The 16,886-nt window shown below is 45.3% G+C and overlaps 1 protein-coding gene and 1 long non-coding RNA gene across 2 annotated transcripts in view; both read right to left on the bottom strand.

Moving 5' to 3' along the window:
• The window catches only part of RCAN1 (regulator of calcineurin 1), an 82,458-nt gene extending 67,609 nt beyond the window's left edge, over positions 1-14,849 (bottom strand). Inside the window, exon 1 of the mRNA XM_073361425.1 lies at positions 14,350-14,849. Within this exon, the coding sequence (XP_073217526.1) occupies positions 14,350-14,580 (231 nt within the window). The 5' untranslated portion in view covers positions 14,581-14,849. The remainder of the gene's footprint in view (positions 1-14,349) is intronic.
• Positions 10,495-14,323, bottom strand: LOC140917914 (uncharacterized). The gene is made up of 2 exons (XR_012161038.1): positions 13,550-14,323; positions 10,495-11,276 (listed from the first exon to the last, which is right to left on the bottom strand). It is a non-coding gene; the product is annotated as an uncharacterized lncRNA (long non-coding RNA).
• Positions 14,850-16,886: the final 2,037 nt, after the last annotated feature.

Genomic DNA, 16,886 nt, shown 5'->3' with positions numbered 1-16,886 from the left:
ACTACTGAGGTCACTCAGTGGTGTGAAAAAGCCACCTCCCTAAGCGACATAAGTTACACAGACCCAATCACTGGTGTGGACAGTGCTATATCGGTGGAAGAAGCTCTCCTGCCAACATAGCTACCGCAGCTCATGGGGGCTGGAGTAATTAAGCCGACAGGAGAGCTTTCTCCCATTGGCTTAAAGCAGCTACATTAGAGAGCTTACAGAGGCAGAGCTGAACCACTGTAAGCTCACTAGTGTAGCTATAGCCTAAAAGTCACTGTTTTGTCTTTTGAGAACTTCCCACATTCTAGTACACACATCACTTGTGCATCATTTCAGAAAAACAACAGATTCAGGTAACAAAACCATACAGACACCCTTTTCAATACTGTAGTTTCTAAAGGGAAAACTACAGAAATTGCAAAGCAGGATACAATACACAGCATAAAGGTCATTCAAAGGTGACAGCTGTATTAGCTTTTCTGTGTTCCTGCACAGCACAGCTAAAACCGAAACCTTCTAATGAAATCTAAATGTTAATTTAGCATACAGCATAGGATCTGGATCAGAAAGTAAATATTCCCATGTAGGATCAGAACCTCGCCCGGTGTAAGTCAGCACAACTCCTTTAACATCAGTGCTGTAATACTAGCTGATGATCTGGCCCTCCCGGGTGTGATCACATTTTTCCATAAATATTAACAGGGAAAATAGTATTGAGTTAACAGATTATATATAGCTACAAAATGTGATACTTGTGTAGATTCTTTCCCCCTTATTAGATGCATATATATGCATATTCTTCTAGAATTACCACATTATATGCAAGAAGAGGGACAGGATGCATGCAATGAAAGCAGCACACTTAAGTATTAATAAACTTAATAAACTAATTCACTGATCCCAGTCTATGGGCTGGACAGTGTGGGTGCATATGCATGTGTACATAGGTTATTTTTCAACATTTCTCATTCCACACACTTAGATTACAATTATTCCAATGCTGAATCTTTCAGATCATCATCCATTTGAACAAAATTATTGTTGAAAATTCTAAATATTCAAAAGCGAGGGGTACTAAAGACTCCTCTCTACTTCTTCCTCACAAGAGCCCAATTCCCTCTTCAGCATAACGTATTAACAAAATTATGCATTTTTTCCCTATGGCTATGAACTCCAAAAATGTTTTTCCATCCTTGATAGTTGCCTGCCCATTAAAATGCCAGTAGCTTTAATAAGTTTATGTATAACAGACTACTTTTATTAAAGTAATTCTTTTTCCCATTGCCCCTACTTTTAAGGCCCTTTTAGTAAATGCCTTTTAAAGAAATGTACCCTCTATTTATTTTATACAGTACATTATATTCACATATCAAAGCTATTTGGCCAAGACATTAAATAAAGGTATTTTCTGTTTATCTTTCTGGACTGTCTAGGTAAAGAGGATCATTTGAGCATTTCTGAAATGAGTAAGTAAGAGCCCTAGGATTTTGAACAGTGCTAGAAATCATTTGCCAGACATAGACTAAAAATGGAAGTGGAATCCTCTATCTATCATGAGACGTTCAAGGGCTTAGCTATAAAACTAACACGGATGCTGAAAAGCATGTCCTCTCAAAACAGATTCTTTCCAATCTTTAAAGCTCCAAGAGTAAGGTATTCATGATGCCCTGGTCAAACACTTTTAAGTTATACAATCTATTTAAACCCTTTTATTCCAGACTTCTTTTACTAGGAAGGTAAGCGATGTCCAGAAAAAAAAAAAAAGGCTATTAAGAGTAACTGGGAAGCCTCTCCTGAATTGGGGAGCCAGAAAAAGACACATGAACGAAAGCATTTAAAATGTGAATATTCCCATATTTTAGGGACACCAACCCCTGATAAACAGAGACCCCCATAATCTAACACAATAGTTAGGTATTGGGGGTCTCTCTATTTAAAAATTTAAATTAAGGGGTGAAATAGCATTTTTAAACACCTAATTCGATTTCCTGACTGAGATTGTCAGAGAAACTCCTTTGCACCCTATGAGGGAGAAACAGCAGAGCAGTGACCCCTGAACAAATTCTGTATACACACATATACATAGAATGAGGATCTTGTGTTCAAAATGCCTAAAAAACTAAGATTTTCAGTACTTCATCTCTTTCTTTTACTGCTTAAAATTTTCAGCAAGTATATATGCACAGTATAGAGGGGATTTATACTGCATTAGGCTCATAATTCACATGGTTCTGTATTATGAATTTTATTAGAATTATGAATTATAGAAAAACATTAAGGATAAAGTTTCCCAAAGCATGAATGACTTAAGAATTTAAGCCCCAATGACTTTCAATAAGACTTTGAAACCTGAGTGCCTAAGTAATTTTTGAAAATTTTACTCAAGGCCTCAGTCTTCCAATTAGATTAAACAGTGAGATTACTGCAAAAGTCTTTTAAATTATTACAAGAAAGGCAGTCGTGGACTTTTGGTTTATGAAAACTCCTACCATGATCTCAATTGCCAGAACTCAGTGTCAATTCATGAATGAGTAGCACAAGGAGAATTACGTGAATGGGTGTGGTAACAAAGTGTATATGGGAAACTTAAATATATTTTGAGATTTTTTTTTAGTATACCTGACAGTGAAATAAATGTATGTACACATGTATTCTATTGAATAAAACACTTGAATTTTTAAATTCAAATTGCAACAGAATCTTTCACTTAAAATTTTTTTTTAATTTGGCCAAAATACTAAAACAATGGTTTGTAATGCTTATAAAGTACACCTCTTTAAATACTTCTTTTTAAACACAAAGGGTTTAAATGTAATTCATGACATAACAGGATTATTGTACATGTGAGAGGGATTAATTGAACATGTGAGACACACAGGAAAACCCAAGTACAATTTTCTAAAGAAAGTTTTGTAAACACTTGAATAAAAAACTAAAATAAAAAAAAGATATCCTGTAAACGTAAGATTAGCTTTATGGAGAAATTCTGTGAATATTTAATGAAAGACAAAATAATGAAAGCTTCTGTTAAATAGCTCATATGATATTTAGAAGGCTGTAGATGACAAGAGTTTTAATAAGCTTGAATCACTTCAATAATGACTTAGCATTTAAAGATCAATTCATAAATGTCTTTTTCAACATTAAACTTTTACACTGCAGACAGTTTTAGAATTTTAACATTATATGACAGTCATTAACAATACACAGTATATTTGCCATTAAGAACCGTTGCCTATATTACTTCAAACTTGCAACAGGTCAGATCTAATTTCTGAACACATGGCTGCTACTCTGAAACCTAAACACAAATTGTGTTCCTTCATGGTTTTAGCAGGGACACTTTTTTTTTTTTAAATATACAAAGATAGTTCTGTCTGCAACTGCCATGGAAGGTCATTTGAAGGGATAGGCTTTGTGAGAGATTGTTTCCACTCTCCAACCCTTACCACTCCAGCAATTGGGGGAAGGGTTCTATGCACCTAACAACAGTTCTCTTTTCTTTTTCAAGATAATTTTGGTAAAAACTGGGTTATTCTCCAGAGTTTGTGGAGAAAATTGTCTTACCTTCAGCTAAAATCCCTTAACCAAGAGGGATAGCTCTGATTGTAATGGTAATTATTTTGATTATTTAAGACAGATCTAGCACTACATTCATTAATTTGTTTTAATATGCAACAAGATTTACAAGTCTACAGCAAACTTAAATCCTTTAAGCTAATTTACGGTACCTGTACTTAAATGACAGAAGCTAGCTGGATCATACAATCTTTCACTGTACCTGATCTGCTAGCTTCAGAACTACATTTACTGCTCTAACACAGAATTCCTTCCATCTGAGTGCACAACACATGTATTAGACCCATATTCATTTTAAAACCCAAACCATGATGAAAACATTTATAAGTGACAAACCTGTCCATAACTAACCTGAAACAGAAGCTTCACACTCAGAAATTCTTTGAGATCTTAAATATGAACAATGTAGCCTACTTTGCAGGAGCCTAATAAAGCATAAATGAAGTTACTTAGCCCCCTTGTGGCTTCACCCAGTATTATTTTTTAAAGTCATTAAAGTTTGTTGGTGCAATATTCTAGGATATATAAGGAGCATCAATCTACTGTACTTATGCGACAGTAAATTCTATAAAATCAAAGACCTCTCCTACATCAAAAATACCATTAAAAATGCCAAATGGACAACAAGTTGGGGAGGCAAGGAGATGGAGCCATTGTGCTACAGCAAAACATTTAATGTTTTTTGTTAATTGAGTCCTGCCACATATATTGCATTGGAACACAGAACTAATAGGATGACAACCTTATCATGAGTTGCGATGCTTTCCTAAGAAATTCTACTTCTCTATAAACACACCATTACTTGCCCATCTACATGGCTGACATTACAGCTGCTAGAAAAGTTACTTTAGAGAAGGCAATTTCAGAGGGTCAGAACAGAAAAGTGTTTCAAAGACTAAATCTTTGAAACCCAGGGAAATGGGCTTGGGAGGAAACCATGAACCTGAAATGCAGAAACAGAACCACTTTTTAGTAACCTGGAACTTAAGAAGAGAGGAAGCAGAATCTACAGTGATTTTTCTAATCAGGGCATCTGAAAACCCTTGGAGATGAACATTCAGGTTTTCTTAGGAAGATTAGCTGTAGACCATTCTAGAATCCAAGTTGAAGAAATTTTAATAAGTCAGGGATTGTTTTTGTTCCTTGATCAGCTATAATTACGCCTGGTAAGGAAAAAGCAACAGACTACTGAGGATACTTTTACTCAAATTGATAGTCCAGTCTTTTAAGAGCCTTATAATCACAAAACAGGCTAAGAGAATTACTACTCCTGGGTTGAAATACAGTATTGACCCCAGATGTAGCAGTTCTATAAGACAGAGAGAGGAGCATGTGCACCAGCTCCATGTCTCAGTGGGTTTCTAAATAATGTATTCATTATTCTAGTGCTATCAATATGAAAAGGATCTGATGTCTTGTTTATTTCAGCACTTTCCAGAAAGCTGATCAGTTTAGGCCAAATTCTTAGCCACTGTAAATCAGTGTAGTTCTACTGACTTCAGTTAAAGTATGCCATTTTACACTGGCTGAAAATCCAGCCCTTCACTTTCTAGACCCTACTTTCCTGGTTGGACTTCCTCATTGCTTAGCCTGCCTGTCAACCTGGATGTCCTGGAACATGAAGGAGTGGTGGACTGAAAGTAACTCTTGACTTAAAAAAAGAATTACTACTCTGAAAGGTTTTAATCTTGGACTGCTGACTGTGATATGATACTGGAGTTACATTATCCGTCCTGATTGGTATATGTTGCTGAGCACAGGATTTTTTCCATGAGGAGCAGTGATTGCTTCACTTCTGAAAGTTGCAGTATACTGGCATATAGTGACAGCTCCCTACAAGACCATTCTCCCTGTGCAGAAGCTTCAGTAGATTGGCTCCTTTTGGCTATCTGTGCTAATACAGTCTTGGTACATCTGAAAGCAGAGGCCTATTAAGGATGTTCCTATCCATCTACTAGAGCAAGGACAACATTAGTTTTGCTAAGACAGATGACCTGACATCTAGATTCCCTCCTGCAATTCTGAGGGTTGATCATAAAAGTCACTAGAATGCTGTATGAGTTTGGCATAACCTAAGACATTAAAACAGCATGGTCTCCATCAGACCATGGTCTCCATCAGATATATGCAGTTTGTGGCCATTACTTTTGTCAAGACTTGCATAGGGGTCAGTCTGATTACCTCTTCTAACAGGAAGAAAACTTCCTCTGGGAAAAGTATTTCCCCCTCGCCTTCCCCATGGGTTCATCAGTGACTTGGAAGAATTGTGTTCCTCACTCAGGACCCTATTCAAAGCCTAGTGATGTCATTCACGTTTTCCCACTCACTCCAGTGGCACACTGGAATTCACGTGGGGCCTAATCTAAAGGGACAGAATAAGATTAAGGCCATGAATAGCATTTGCCAAGTTGTCCTCTGTACGTAGGTGCTGACTTTTGGTTTTGCCAGAGGATGCCCCATCCTGGCTCCGCCCCCTCCCCCAAGGCCCCGGCCCCACTCCACCTCTTCCTGCCCCATCCCCCTAGACTTCCCCCACCTCCCGGAATGCCTCGTGCCTGCCAACCTCCCTCCCCTAAATATCTCCCACCTGCCGCTCACTCCTTTCTACCCCTCCTGCCTTAAGGACAAGGTGTGTGTGCTGGAGGGGTGCTCCGCCAGTTTTGAGGGGAGGCTATTTTCAGCATATTTACACACTTTCATTCTAGTTACTGAATGTATATCTATCATTGGTATCTCCCCTTCCTGATGTTTCCCACTTCTTGCTCTCCACCTGTGTCCGTTTTCCCCATCTCTCTCTGCTCCCCACCTCCTGGTGGTTCTGTCTCGCGCCCGCTCCCACCCATGAACTCAAAGCAGCTCTGTCTCCCCCCAACCCCAATGGCCAGCCCAGAAACTGCCCACCCTGACACAGAGAAATTGAATTCAACAGCCCGGCATAGAAATGCCCCATTCATTCATCCTGCTGTGTGGCTGCTGTGTCACTCCAGTTCCTCCCAGTCCCCAGGGTTGCAGCCCATCCCAGCTTTGAAGTTCACTCGCTGACTCCCTCACAACTCTGCAACTTTTATGGGAGGGGAGCCTCTGGTGGGACCATGGCCAAAGGCCGGGGGGGGGGGGGAACTTCCTCTTTTGGAGGAAAAGCCCCTCAGGCAGGCTTGATTGGGGGCATGGGGGGGAAAAAGAGAGAGAAGAGAACAGCTTTCAGCTGGGCAAGCATTACGTTGCCAAGCATGAGAGCCAGTCATGGAGAAGAACCCGCAGGGAGGGTGTTCCCCCTCCTGTCCCCCCATGCACGGGGGAAGGGATGCGGAGCCCTGGGACCTAAATCAGAACCGTAGGGGTTGGGAGCTCCCAGAGCCTGTGAGGGAGGGGTCCGGGTACAGGCAGGGTCCGGGCTGGAGGAGGCTGCTCATTTGCGACTGGGGCTGCAGTGAAGCCCCTCTCACCTTTGGCCGCGCGCACCCGACAGAGCATGGGGAGGGGATGAGCTGCTGGCCCCAGCCCAAGTTCACTCATCAGACACAAGGGTAAACTTTTCTTAAAGGAGCCATGTGCTTTGGTTTGTCCCCCTGCCCAGCACTAAGTGGGTCTGCAGCTGGTTTCTCCTGGCTAGAGCAGGGCACAGGTCCTGGGGGAGACACCAAAGGGGGCTGAGAATGGCTGTCTCGGTCCTCGAGAAATCCCCCCCCCCACCGGCCCCCAGCAGTCCCCTGTGGCCAGCCGAGAAGCTGCCTGCCTGTCTCCCCCAAAACCCCTGCCAAGAAGCTGCCCATGCTGTCTCCCCAACCCCTCCGCAGCTAGCACAGAAGCTGCTGTGTCCTGGCTGCTTGTCTCCCTAGCCCAGCTCCCTTTGCCCTGAAAATTAAAAGGACTCACACCTGCCTGCAGTGGGGTGGAAGCCTGCTGGGAGCTTCAGCAGCTGCAGGGGAAAGAGCTGATAGGTGAGGACTTCGCCGCTAAACAGCTGACTGGCCGCAGCCAGCCAAAGAGCTGATGAGGGCTGTTGCACATGCTAAATAGCTGATTGGCAGTTGCCAACAGCTGATCGCCCCCAGTGGGTGCTAAGCACCCACGGAGTCTATGCCTGTGCCTCTGTACATTTACTGGGATCACAGCAAGTTATTAGGGATAACAGGCAATGTACATCAACCTAATTAGGTCATTGTACATACTCCAGCCTTGCTCCCACCGATGTAAGTACCCTACTACACCAACATAACTCTACCTCCATGAGAGGCTTAGGGCTTATGTCAGTGTAGTTAGGGCAACACAGTGTCCATGCAGACACTCCATGCTGGAGCTGTGAAACTGACAAAAAAGCCAGGCAATCACCCCAGGATGGGCTGGGAGCAGGAGGAGGAGGAGCCAGGCTCCGTGGAGAACTATGCCAAGGTAAAAGCCCAGGCATAATTGCCCCACACTGCCCCAAAAATATTCCTGCTTCGGGCCTCCAGTGGGCTAGCACCAGCACTGATGGAGACTGGAAGTTCATTAAAGCCCTGTAAATTTTTTAAATTCCTTTTCCTGATTGCCTGGCTTAGTGAAGACACCTAGCACCGCTACATTGTTGAATGCAACTGCCCAGGTGACCATGCCAGTTATGCACTCCAGATGTGCGCCTGCTTAAAGTAGACAGGAGATATTGGATCTCATGGGCCCTGGGGAAGAGAGGCTGTGCAGGCACAGGTCCAAGCCACCCAAAGAAACGTCGACATGTACAAGAAGATTGCTCAGGTAATGCAGGAGAAGGGGTACAACATAGACTAGCTGCAGTGCCACATGAAAGCCAAGAAGCTGAGGCAGGAATGCCAGAAGGCCAACAATCGACCAGGTGCTAAAATGCAGATCTGTCGCTTTTACAAAGAGCTGCATGCCATATGTGGCGGAGACACCACATGCAGAGCACAGGGGAGTCACAGGCCCCTGCTCTCAACAGTGAGGAGGTAGTGGAGGATATGGGACAGGCGACTGGGCGGATCCAGCTACACAGTGAACCAGGACATGTTTTTGATTCCAATGAAGTCCAGCCAGTCTAGCATAGGTGAGCCCGATGCAGGGGAAGAAACCTCAGGTAAGTGTGCAGATAAACTTTCACTACAGGAATGGCATTCCCAAAGTCGCAAAACACATCTTTTGGCTTTTCCTTAATTTACCCACGCTACAAGAGCTAGTGGTATAACCAAGAAAGGTAGAGTTATCTGCTTTTCATTCTCCTCTAGAGTTAGGTGGCAGGAAGGGTGTGGAGAACAGCATGAGTAGTAGTTTATGCATACAGGAATGTCCGTTGAATCCTCCTGAGAGACCTTGATGAAACTTCCATGGAAGTACCCTGCAACCCTCTGCCAAAGACTTCTATGGAGGGCTGCCTTATTTCTTCCTCCAAGGTAGGACACTTTCCCACATCACTCAACAATAACTTCAACAATAACTTCAGTATTGCATGATTGCAATACACAGGCTGTGCACCACATGGAACCAGGTACCGTCAGGATATCAGCCGCAGCTGTGCTCTCTCTGCCATTGTTACCCTGAGGAATGAGATATCAGCTAAAATCACCACCGCCTGTGGAAAATAATGCCAGTATTCAGTGCCAGTGCCCTCTTCTACTAAAAATCAATTGCAACCAAGCAATTCCCTCCTCCTTTCCCCAAGCCACAGAGGGTCATATTCACCATGGCTGGTGCTGTGACTGGTGCGGTGCACAAGCAGAAGTGAGAAGAGTGAAAGGGTAGTGCTTAAAATTTTTGGGTAGCAAGGGGAGTGAGCTCAGCATCTTAAGTTATGCTTTCTGTAGAAATTATGCTGACAACGGTACCTCTATGTTTTATCTGGAGGTGCTGCCATTACAGCCTTCAAGGTCTTCATCTCCACACCCACAGAATGCCTGAGCCAGATAAGGAGGAGAAAGACGACTTAGGATGATCTGTTCAATGAGATCCTGCAAGCTAGTGCTGCATGGGACCATGAGCACAAGGCCTGGAGGATGGACATTGCGGACAGCCTGGAGAAGGAGAGAGTGAAGAATATAAAGGCCCAAGAGTCCCAGCAGTAAAAGGAGAGGCAAATGCACCAGGATATAATGGGGCTACTTGGGCAGCAAAACACACATGCTGCAGACTCTGGTAGACCTGCAGGTTCAACAATCCCATTTTTATTAGTTCAGAAGATATGCAGCTGAGTGCTCAGCAGTTCTGAGAGCAACCAATTACCTGTTACTGCACAGTGTCACACCCATAGGATCATTCACAAACAAAATGAATACATGCATTGAAAAGGTTATATTCCCCATATACAGTAATCACCACACAATTCCCACCAGGCCACAAAAGAGCAGGGCCAGGTAGAGCACTCTATTCAGGCTCAGAGTTAAAACAGTCTTTCAAAGCCTCCAAGCCATACAGTTCCACAATAAGCTCTTTTAATAGCCGTTGTATCTGACTACTCAAATTGAGCAGACAGCCGCTCCACCTCTGCCCTCTATCCCAGCAGAGACTTTTCCCCCTTTGCTTCACAGATATTATGCAGGACATATCAGGCAGCTGAGACCATTGAGGTATTTTTCTCACTGAGGTCCAATTTTGTGAGTAAACTATGCCAACATCCATTCAAATGACCAAAAGCACATTCAACAGTCATTCTGCACCTGCTGAGCCAATAGTTGATGTCATGGGCACACAGATTCAGTGCTCTAGAACAGCTTTGAATTAGTCTTAGGCAGGACCCTTGTCAGTGTGGCACTCCCTCAGGTCACACACTCACTAGGGAAAACCTCCTCAGACTGACCGCGGAGTTTTCAGCACCCCCATTCCACGCCATGAGCTCCCCACAGTAGGTTCGTCTGAACGGGACACCTGGGGAAGTCTTACGCCCTCAAAGGGTGCATGCACGTCCAACTTCTACAATCAGCAGACACTCTCAGACAGAACTGTAAAAGAGAGGGGTTTATTAGTTGTCTGGAACACAGGGTAAGAAAGTTCTTCATTAGCACAAAAAGCAGGGAGTCCCAGCGAAGTCCATCTTGGTTGGGCCCCGAGCTTGGGTTCCCTCTCGAAAACCCACAAGAAGGAGACTGTCCTGTTTCCAGCAGCCCACACTCAGTCATGCCCATTTGCCCCTCTGTCCTTTGTTGTGTTTCCCAGGAAAAATTGGTCACCTGGCCTCCACCTCTTTGTTCTTCAATTTGACGCAGCAGTCTGGCTTCTTGCAGAGGATGTGCCCCCCCCCCCGCCCCCGCCATCAGTTTCTAAGTTACAAAATGTCTAGCCATTGTCTGGGCCCAGGCAGCTAGACAATCACACCTGTTCCTCTAGGAGTCTCTGCAAAGATCAAACACCATTTCACCACATAGTTAATCATGCAACACATAGGGGAAACTGAGGCACGCAGTATTCGTTCAAAATCTTAAGAAAATGCCACACTTCGTCACAATTGAATCATTCCTTGGTGCTGTCCAGGTAGCTGGTGTACAGCTTCATGAGCAATGGGTAGGCTGGATTGCCCAAAATTACTATTAATCCACCAATTGAGAAAGAAAGTCCCTGGGTGCAGCTTTCTGAAGAGTTCTGTATTCTTAAAGATGTGAGCAATTCATTCCCCAAGAAACAGCCAAGTTCCCCACTCATTTGGTTCTTTTTGTAGCTCTCCAAATACTCCAGGATTATGCACTCTGTGTTTGTAACGCTCATAATAGTGCAGAGCTGTGCAGGCTCTATGATGTCAGACAGCGAGGAGGGTCACGCAGGTTTGTGGGATTTTGAAAAAAAAAAAAAGAGCATGAAAATTATGGGATACAGATAACACCATGGAATGGAGACAGTTGCAAAAAGGAAGTTGACCCCATGGTCCCAGACACCCCTGCCTGACTCATTCTGGGCCCCTCACACAGTGTCAGAACTTCTCAAAAGACAGTGTACTGGATGGTGGCAAGTTGCACAGTGGGATACCTACCTCTGGTGCATCACACAGTGCACTGATACAAGCTTTACTGCGAGTACACACACCGCTGCCACAAGGAGTCAAACGATCTCTTAGAGATAGTGGCTACATGCTGATGTAACTTGAGTCAACATAAGTTTGTAGTGTAGACATCGCCTAAAAGGGAGTGGAAGTTCTTCATTCCTTTCTTCAGGGGTATTGTGTAACATTCATACTATTTTATAAAGCATCATTTGGTTGACATGCTACATTAAAATTCCCCTCACTGTTCCTCAGACATTCTTGTTAACTCCTGGAAATGGCCCACCTTGATTATCACTTCAAAAGGTTTTCTCTCCCCCCACCCCACTCTTCTGCTGGTAATAGCTCATCTTAAGTGATCACTCTCCTTACAATGTGTATGATAAACACCCATTTTTTCATGGTCTGCGTGTATATAAATCTCCTCACTGTATCTTCCACTTTATCCATCCGATGAAGTGAGCTGTAGCTCACAAAAGCTCATGCTCAAATAAATTGGTTAGTCTCTAAGGTGCCCCGAGTACTCCTTTTCTTTTTGCGAATACAGACTAACACGGCTGCTACTCTGAAACCTACATTAAAATGTATTTCTTAAATTCAATGCTCCCTCACAATCTGACATTTTGCACTATAAAAACTGTACTTTTTCAATAGAAAAGAAGTTTTATTTTCCTTATCTCTATTACTACATTAACTAAGATTGAAAATTCCAGATGTTTTTAATGGCTATTGGTCCCAGTATTGGCAAAACTGAAACCTATTCTTCATTCTCATATTTAAATCTCATCTTCATCTACATAACACTTATAATACAGGGTGGCAACATGCCTACAGCACTTAGGAAAACTAAGTCTTGAAAATAGTATGTACACTAAGAAGTCTATTTTTCCTCTGACACATGCATAACTTATCAGTGGCACTGACACACTAACAGGATACTAGGCCTTAAGTGATAAATAAAGTTTTAACTTTTCATGTAACTACAGTGTCTTTTAAAGTGAATACAACCTTAAACGTAAACACTGAAATCAGCAGTTAATACTGTTGCCAGTTTTTAAAAATGTAAACTCTCATCTTTAATGAATTGTAATTATCTGGAAGCTCAGAGACTTATTACTGGTCTACTGCCATGACAACCAGTACCTGTACTTTAAAAAATAAAATAAAATAAAATAAAAAAGACACTTAAATTTGGCCCCTAAATCTGAATATTATAAAAACATGCTTTTGCAAAAGATAAAAAACCAGTACAAATATTTCCTCAAGTTTTTAATCCAGCAAAAACAGTTGATTTAAAAACTAAACAATCCCTTGCAGTGTTTGAAAAGCAGCCATTACAAGTAATAAGAGCATAAAAGCAATATGAAACAACCGATTTCCATCTTTTTCTACATTTTTAATAATCCAAGCATTACTAGTAACATAGCCAAAGATCTCTTTACAACAGAAGGCACTGATCCTGCAAACATGTACTCACTCACTTGCTTAAATTTACTTGTGTGAGTAGTACCATCAACTTCAAAGAGACTACTCAAACAAGCGAAGTAAAGCATGTAGGGCTCCGTCTATGCTAGGAATTTATGGTGGTATAACTGTGTCGCTCAGGGGGATGGAAAATCCACATCCCCAAGCAACAGAGTTACACCAACCTAACTCCCACTGTAGACAGTGCAATGTTGACCAGAGGGCTTCTCCCATGGACAAAGCGACCACTTCTTGGGGAGGTGGAGTACCCAGACCACCAGGAGAAGCCCTCCCATCTGCGCAAGTCCCGTCTTCACTGAAGCACTACAACAGCGCCGCTGCAGCATTTTAAGTGTAAACAAGCCCTGAGTATAGGCAGGTTCTGAGTTTAGTATATTAAGATGTCAAGGTCTGCTTGCAATCATTTCTTTAAAAACCGATTATTTCTTTAGAACTAAATCCTCAGGTTAGGGACCCTCGCCACAAACCTGAAGACACCTAACTAAGCACACGCTATCTTCACTCAGAGGAGCAGCTATCCAAAAAAATCAAAATCATTACCTGCATATATTTGTTTAAGTTCCAGAATTATTCCTCTTAAGGTCACGTAGGTTAAAATATAGCCTATCAGCGGGCACAGCCAACAGTGGCCGCTGGTTTAATGCAAGGGAGTTGCAACAGAAGGGCATGGGATCTCTGCAACAGGAAGTCTGTGGGACAGGGTCACCCCCCAGCAGGCGCCGCTGGAATGCGGGGGGTCACCGGCCTTTGCTCTCAAGCAGCGCTTGGCAGGGGACCGGGCGAGGGGAGGGCCAGGATCCAGGCAAGTGCTGCAAATGCTTCACCGACCGGCCTCCAAGGGCTCCCCACCTCCCAGCTGCCTGCGGACGTTACGTTCCACCCAGACGCCCGGCCCCCACCGCATGACCGGCTCCTCACCAACGGCCTTCCCAACGGCCGCCCAACCGCCCCACGCCCGCGCCGCGGCCCGCCAGCGACGCCCCACGAGAGCAGCCGGCTCAGGCAGCCCTCGGCTGTGCCGCAGCCCCCCCGCGCGGCCTCCCCGGCCAGCGGCCGAGCACGAGCGGGGCCGCCAGGCAGGGAGCGACGGGCACCCCCGGGGCACGGCCAGCTTCTGCTCCGGCTCTCCCTGCTCTGCCCGCGGCCGGGCGGCGAGCTCTCCTCCGGCAGCCCAGCGAGCCGGAGCGCGCCCTCCGCCCCCCCCGGTGCAGCGCCCGGCTCCGAGCCCCGGCAGCCGCCGCCGCCCGGACGGCAGGGAAGGGAGAGGCCACAAAGTGACCGAGCCGCCATGGCACCGGCGGGGCTCGCGGCAGCTCCCCGGGGCCCCAACCCGCGCTCACCCGGCACAGGGTGTCCTGGAAGAGGCGCGGGTCCAGGTTGCAGGCGATGGTGGCGGTGGGCAGGTCCCGCAGCGCCACCGCCTCCATCTCGCAGTCGATGAAGCTCCAGTCCGACTCGGCCTCCGGCGGCGCCTCCTCCCCGGGCTGCTGCGGCTCCCGCTCGCTGCCTGCCGGGCCCCTCCCACCCGCCGCGCCGGGCAAGCGGCTGCAGCCGGCGCCCTCGCTCTCCATGGGGCGGTTGCGGGGCCCCTGTCCCGGCCCAGCCGGGCGGCGCTGCGGGCTCCTCCTCGGTTGACGGCGCCGCCTCCGCCCCCGGCGTTAACCCTTTCCCCGCCGCGCAGGCACTGCGGCCCGGGGCAGCCGCAGCCAATGAGGCGCCGCGCTGCCTCTACCTCAACAGGTGACCGGCCCGCCCGCCTGAGCCCCGGCCGCCATCTTGGGTGAGGGCAGCGGCCCCACTTCTCCCACAGCCCAGCAGCGGGTAGCCGGCGCCTCCTGCTGCGCGGCGCGCGGACGCTCCCCAGGGCGTAGCGCCGCCAGCATGGGCCAGCAGCCCTCGGGGGGAGGATCGTGGCTGTCCCCGGCCAGGGAGAAGTAGAAAATATCACCCCCTGGACCGGTCCGCTAGCTGGGTGTCTTCCTGGAAAACGGCAAAGACATTGCCCCGCTTGTGGGGGGCATGCTCACCCCCAGCAGGTCACCCCTCCTGAGGCTTCACGGAGACAACGGCTGTGAAAGGGGCTGATGTGTAAAGGCCAGCACCCCAGCACGCTTTAGTTTTGTGGTGCGGTCACCGCCATACACAAGCCAGGGCTCCGCCCTGTAATTAATTAGGCAGCAGGTTTGGTATAAACGAGAGGACGTGCCCACTTTCCACCCACTGCACAAGGAACCTGTGGAACTCATTGCCATGCATGTGCTGGTTGATGGCCAAAAGTACGACCAGTTTAAAAGAACTGGATAAGTTCATGGAAAATAGGTCCAGCTACGGCTGTTAGCCAAGATTGCCCAAACATGGGCTGGACTACCTGAAACCTCTCCCTACAAGAAGCTGGGGATGGAAGACGGGTGGATCATGCCATAATGGCTCTTTTCTGTACACTCCCACGGGAGCTCTCCTGTGCACAACTGCTAAAGACAGCAGAATGGGTCAGCTAGACCATGGTCTGAAGCAGTATGGCAGCTCTTTTGTTTTTATGTGTATTGCAGCATATCAACCTTTTCTTGTCATTGAAGTACATTTATCCTACTTATAGATAGACGGGGGCAGGGAGGGGGGGAACAGATATTAGACACCAAATAAAGGACAAGTGTTCAGCAAAAACAAAGAAGCCAGGTGATTTATGATCAGCTACACAAGACTTCTTACCCACATTAAGTTTAGATCATTTTTTTGTTTGTTTTTTTTGTTCTGCAAGGCAGAACATTATGTAACAACATTATGTGGGCAGTTGCAACTTATTGTGCTGGAGGAATTGTGCAGCTAATCTTATTCATGAACTTATATGTGTGGTACCTTATTTCTAAGACAAACTGTCTTTGCTTGATATTTGCTTGATATTAATGATATTTCAGATTTAAATGGCTGTTGTAGGAGGGAGTGTAAATATGATTTAAAGTCAGCCTTATGTTCTTTACTTCTAACCTTAGCTGTACCAAGTGAAGCAATGTAATAGTTGAGGATCTGCATCAGTATCTTTGCATCTCCTTCACTTCTTTCCTTTCCCTTCCTTACAAAGTCCCAAGCATGTAAACATCGCTGTCCCTAAAATGGAGCCAAACTAGAGCACTATTTATGCTCTCTTCTCTCCCCCTCCTCATCTGGACTCTGCTTGGAATTCAAATCTTTTTATCAAAATAACTTTTAAAAAAATCTCAGCTATATGTTACATATTTCTCTCCAAATAAACACACTTTTCCGTGTGCACACATACAGCTGTGTTGAAGAGAAAAACAGTTCCTTATAGGTAAGGTCAGGCTTGACAAAGCCCTGGCTGGAATGATTTAGTCGGGGATCGGTCCTGCTTTGAGCAGGGGGTTGGACTAGATGACCTCCTGAGGTCCCTTCCAACCCTGATATTCTATGATTCTATGATTTCAGGTACTTTCAAGTCCATTCCTACAGGCCAGAGGAGCAGTAGTGATCAACATCTCCCATAGATTAGCTGGCTAGTTGAGAAATGTGTTTAACCTAAGTAAACAAATAGATTCTACAGATATTTAAGTAGGATCAATTTCCAGGGGAGCTGCCAAAGACAAGGAGTTTTAGAAGCACACCTCTTCACAAAATTTGCATGGGTGTCCAACTACGTAATCTGAGCAATTTATCCCAGAACAAGTTTAATACTGTGTACAAGACAGAAGAAGTATGTTAATAAATGCACCTTATTTTCTACACGTGCATATGACAGGTAAGAGGAGAGAAAGGTCTAAAAAAAGTGGAAGAACAGTTTAATAGTCCAAGGACATTAGACTGGTCTCTCACTTCAGGGAGCCCTCTAATACTGAATACCTGGCCATTAACTAACCTATCTACT

The sequence above is a fragment of the Lepidochelys kempii genome, chromosome 1 (genome assembly GCF_965140265.1).
Source record: "Lepidochelys kempii isolate rLepKem1 chromosome 1, rLepKem1.hap2, whole genome shotgun sequence".
NCBI lineage: Eukaryota > Metazoa > Chordata > Testudines > Cheloniidae > Lepidochelys > Lepidochelys kempii.
The sequence above is the reverse complement of the archived record's forward strand: the minus strand, read 5'-3'. Positions and strand labels throughout refer to the sequence as shown.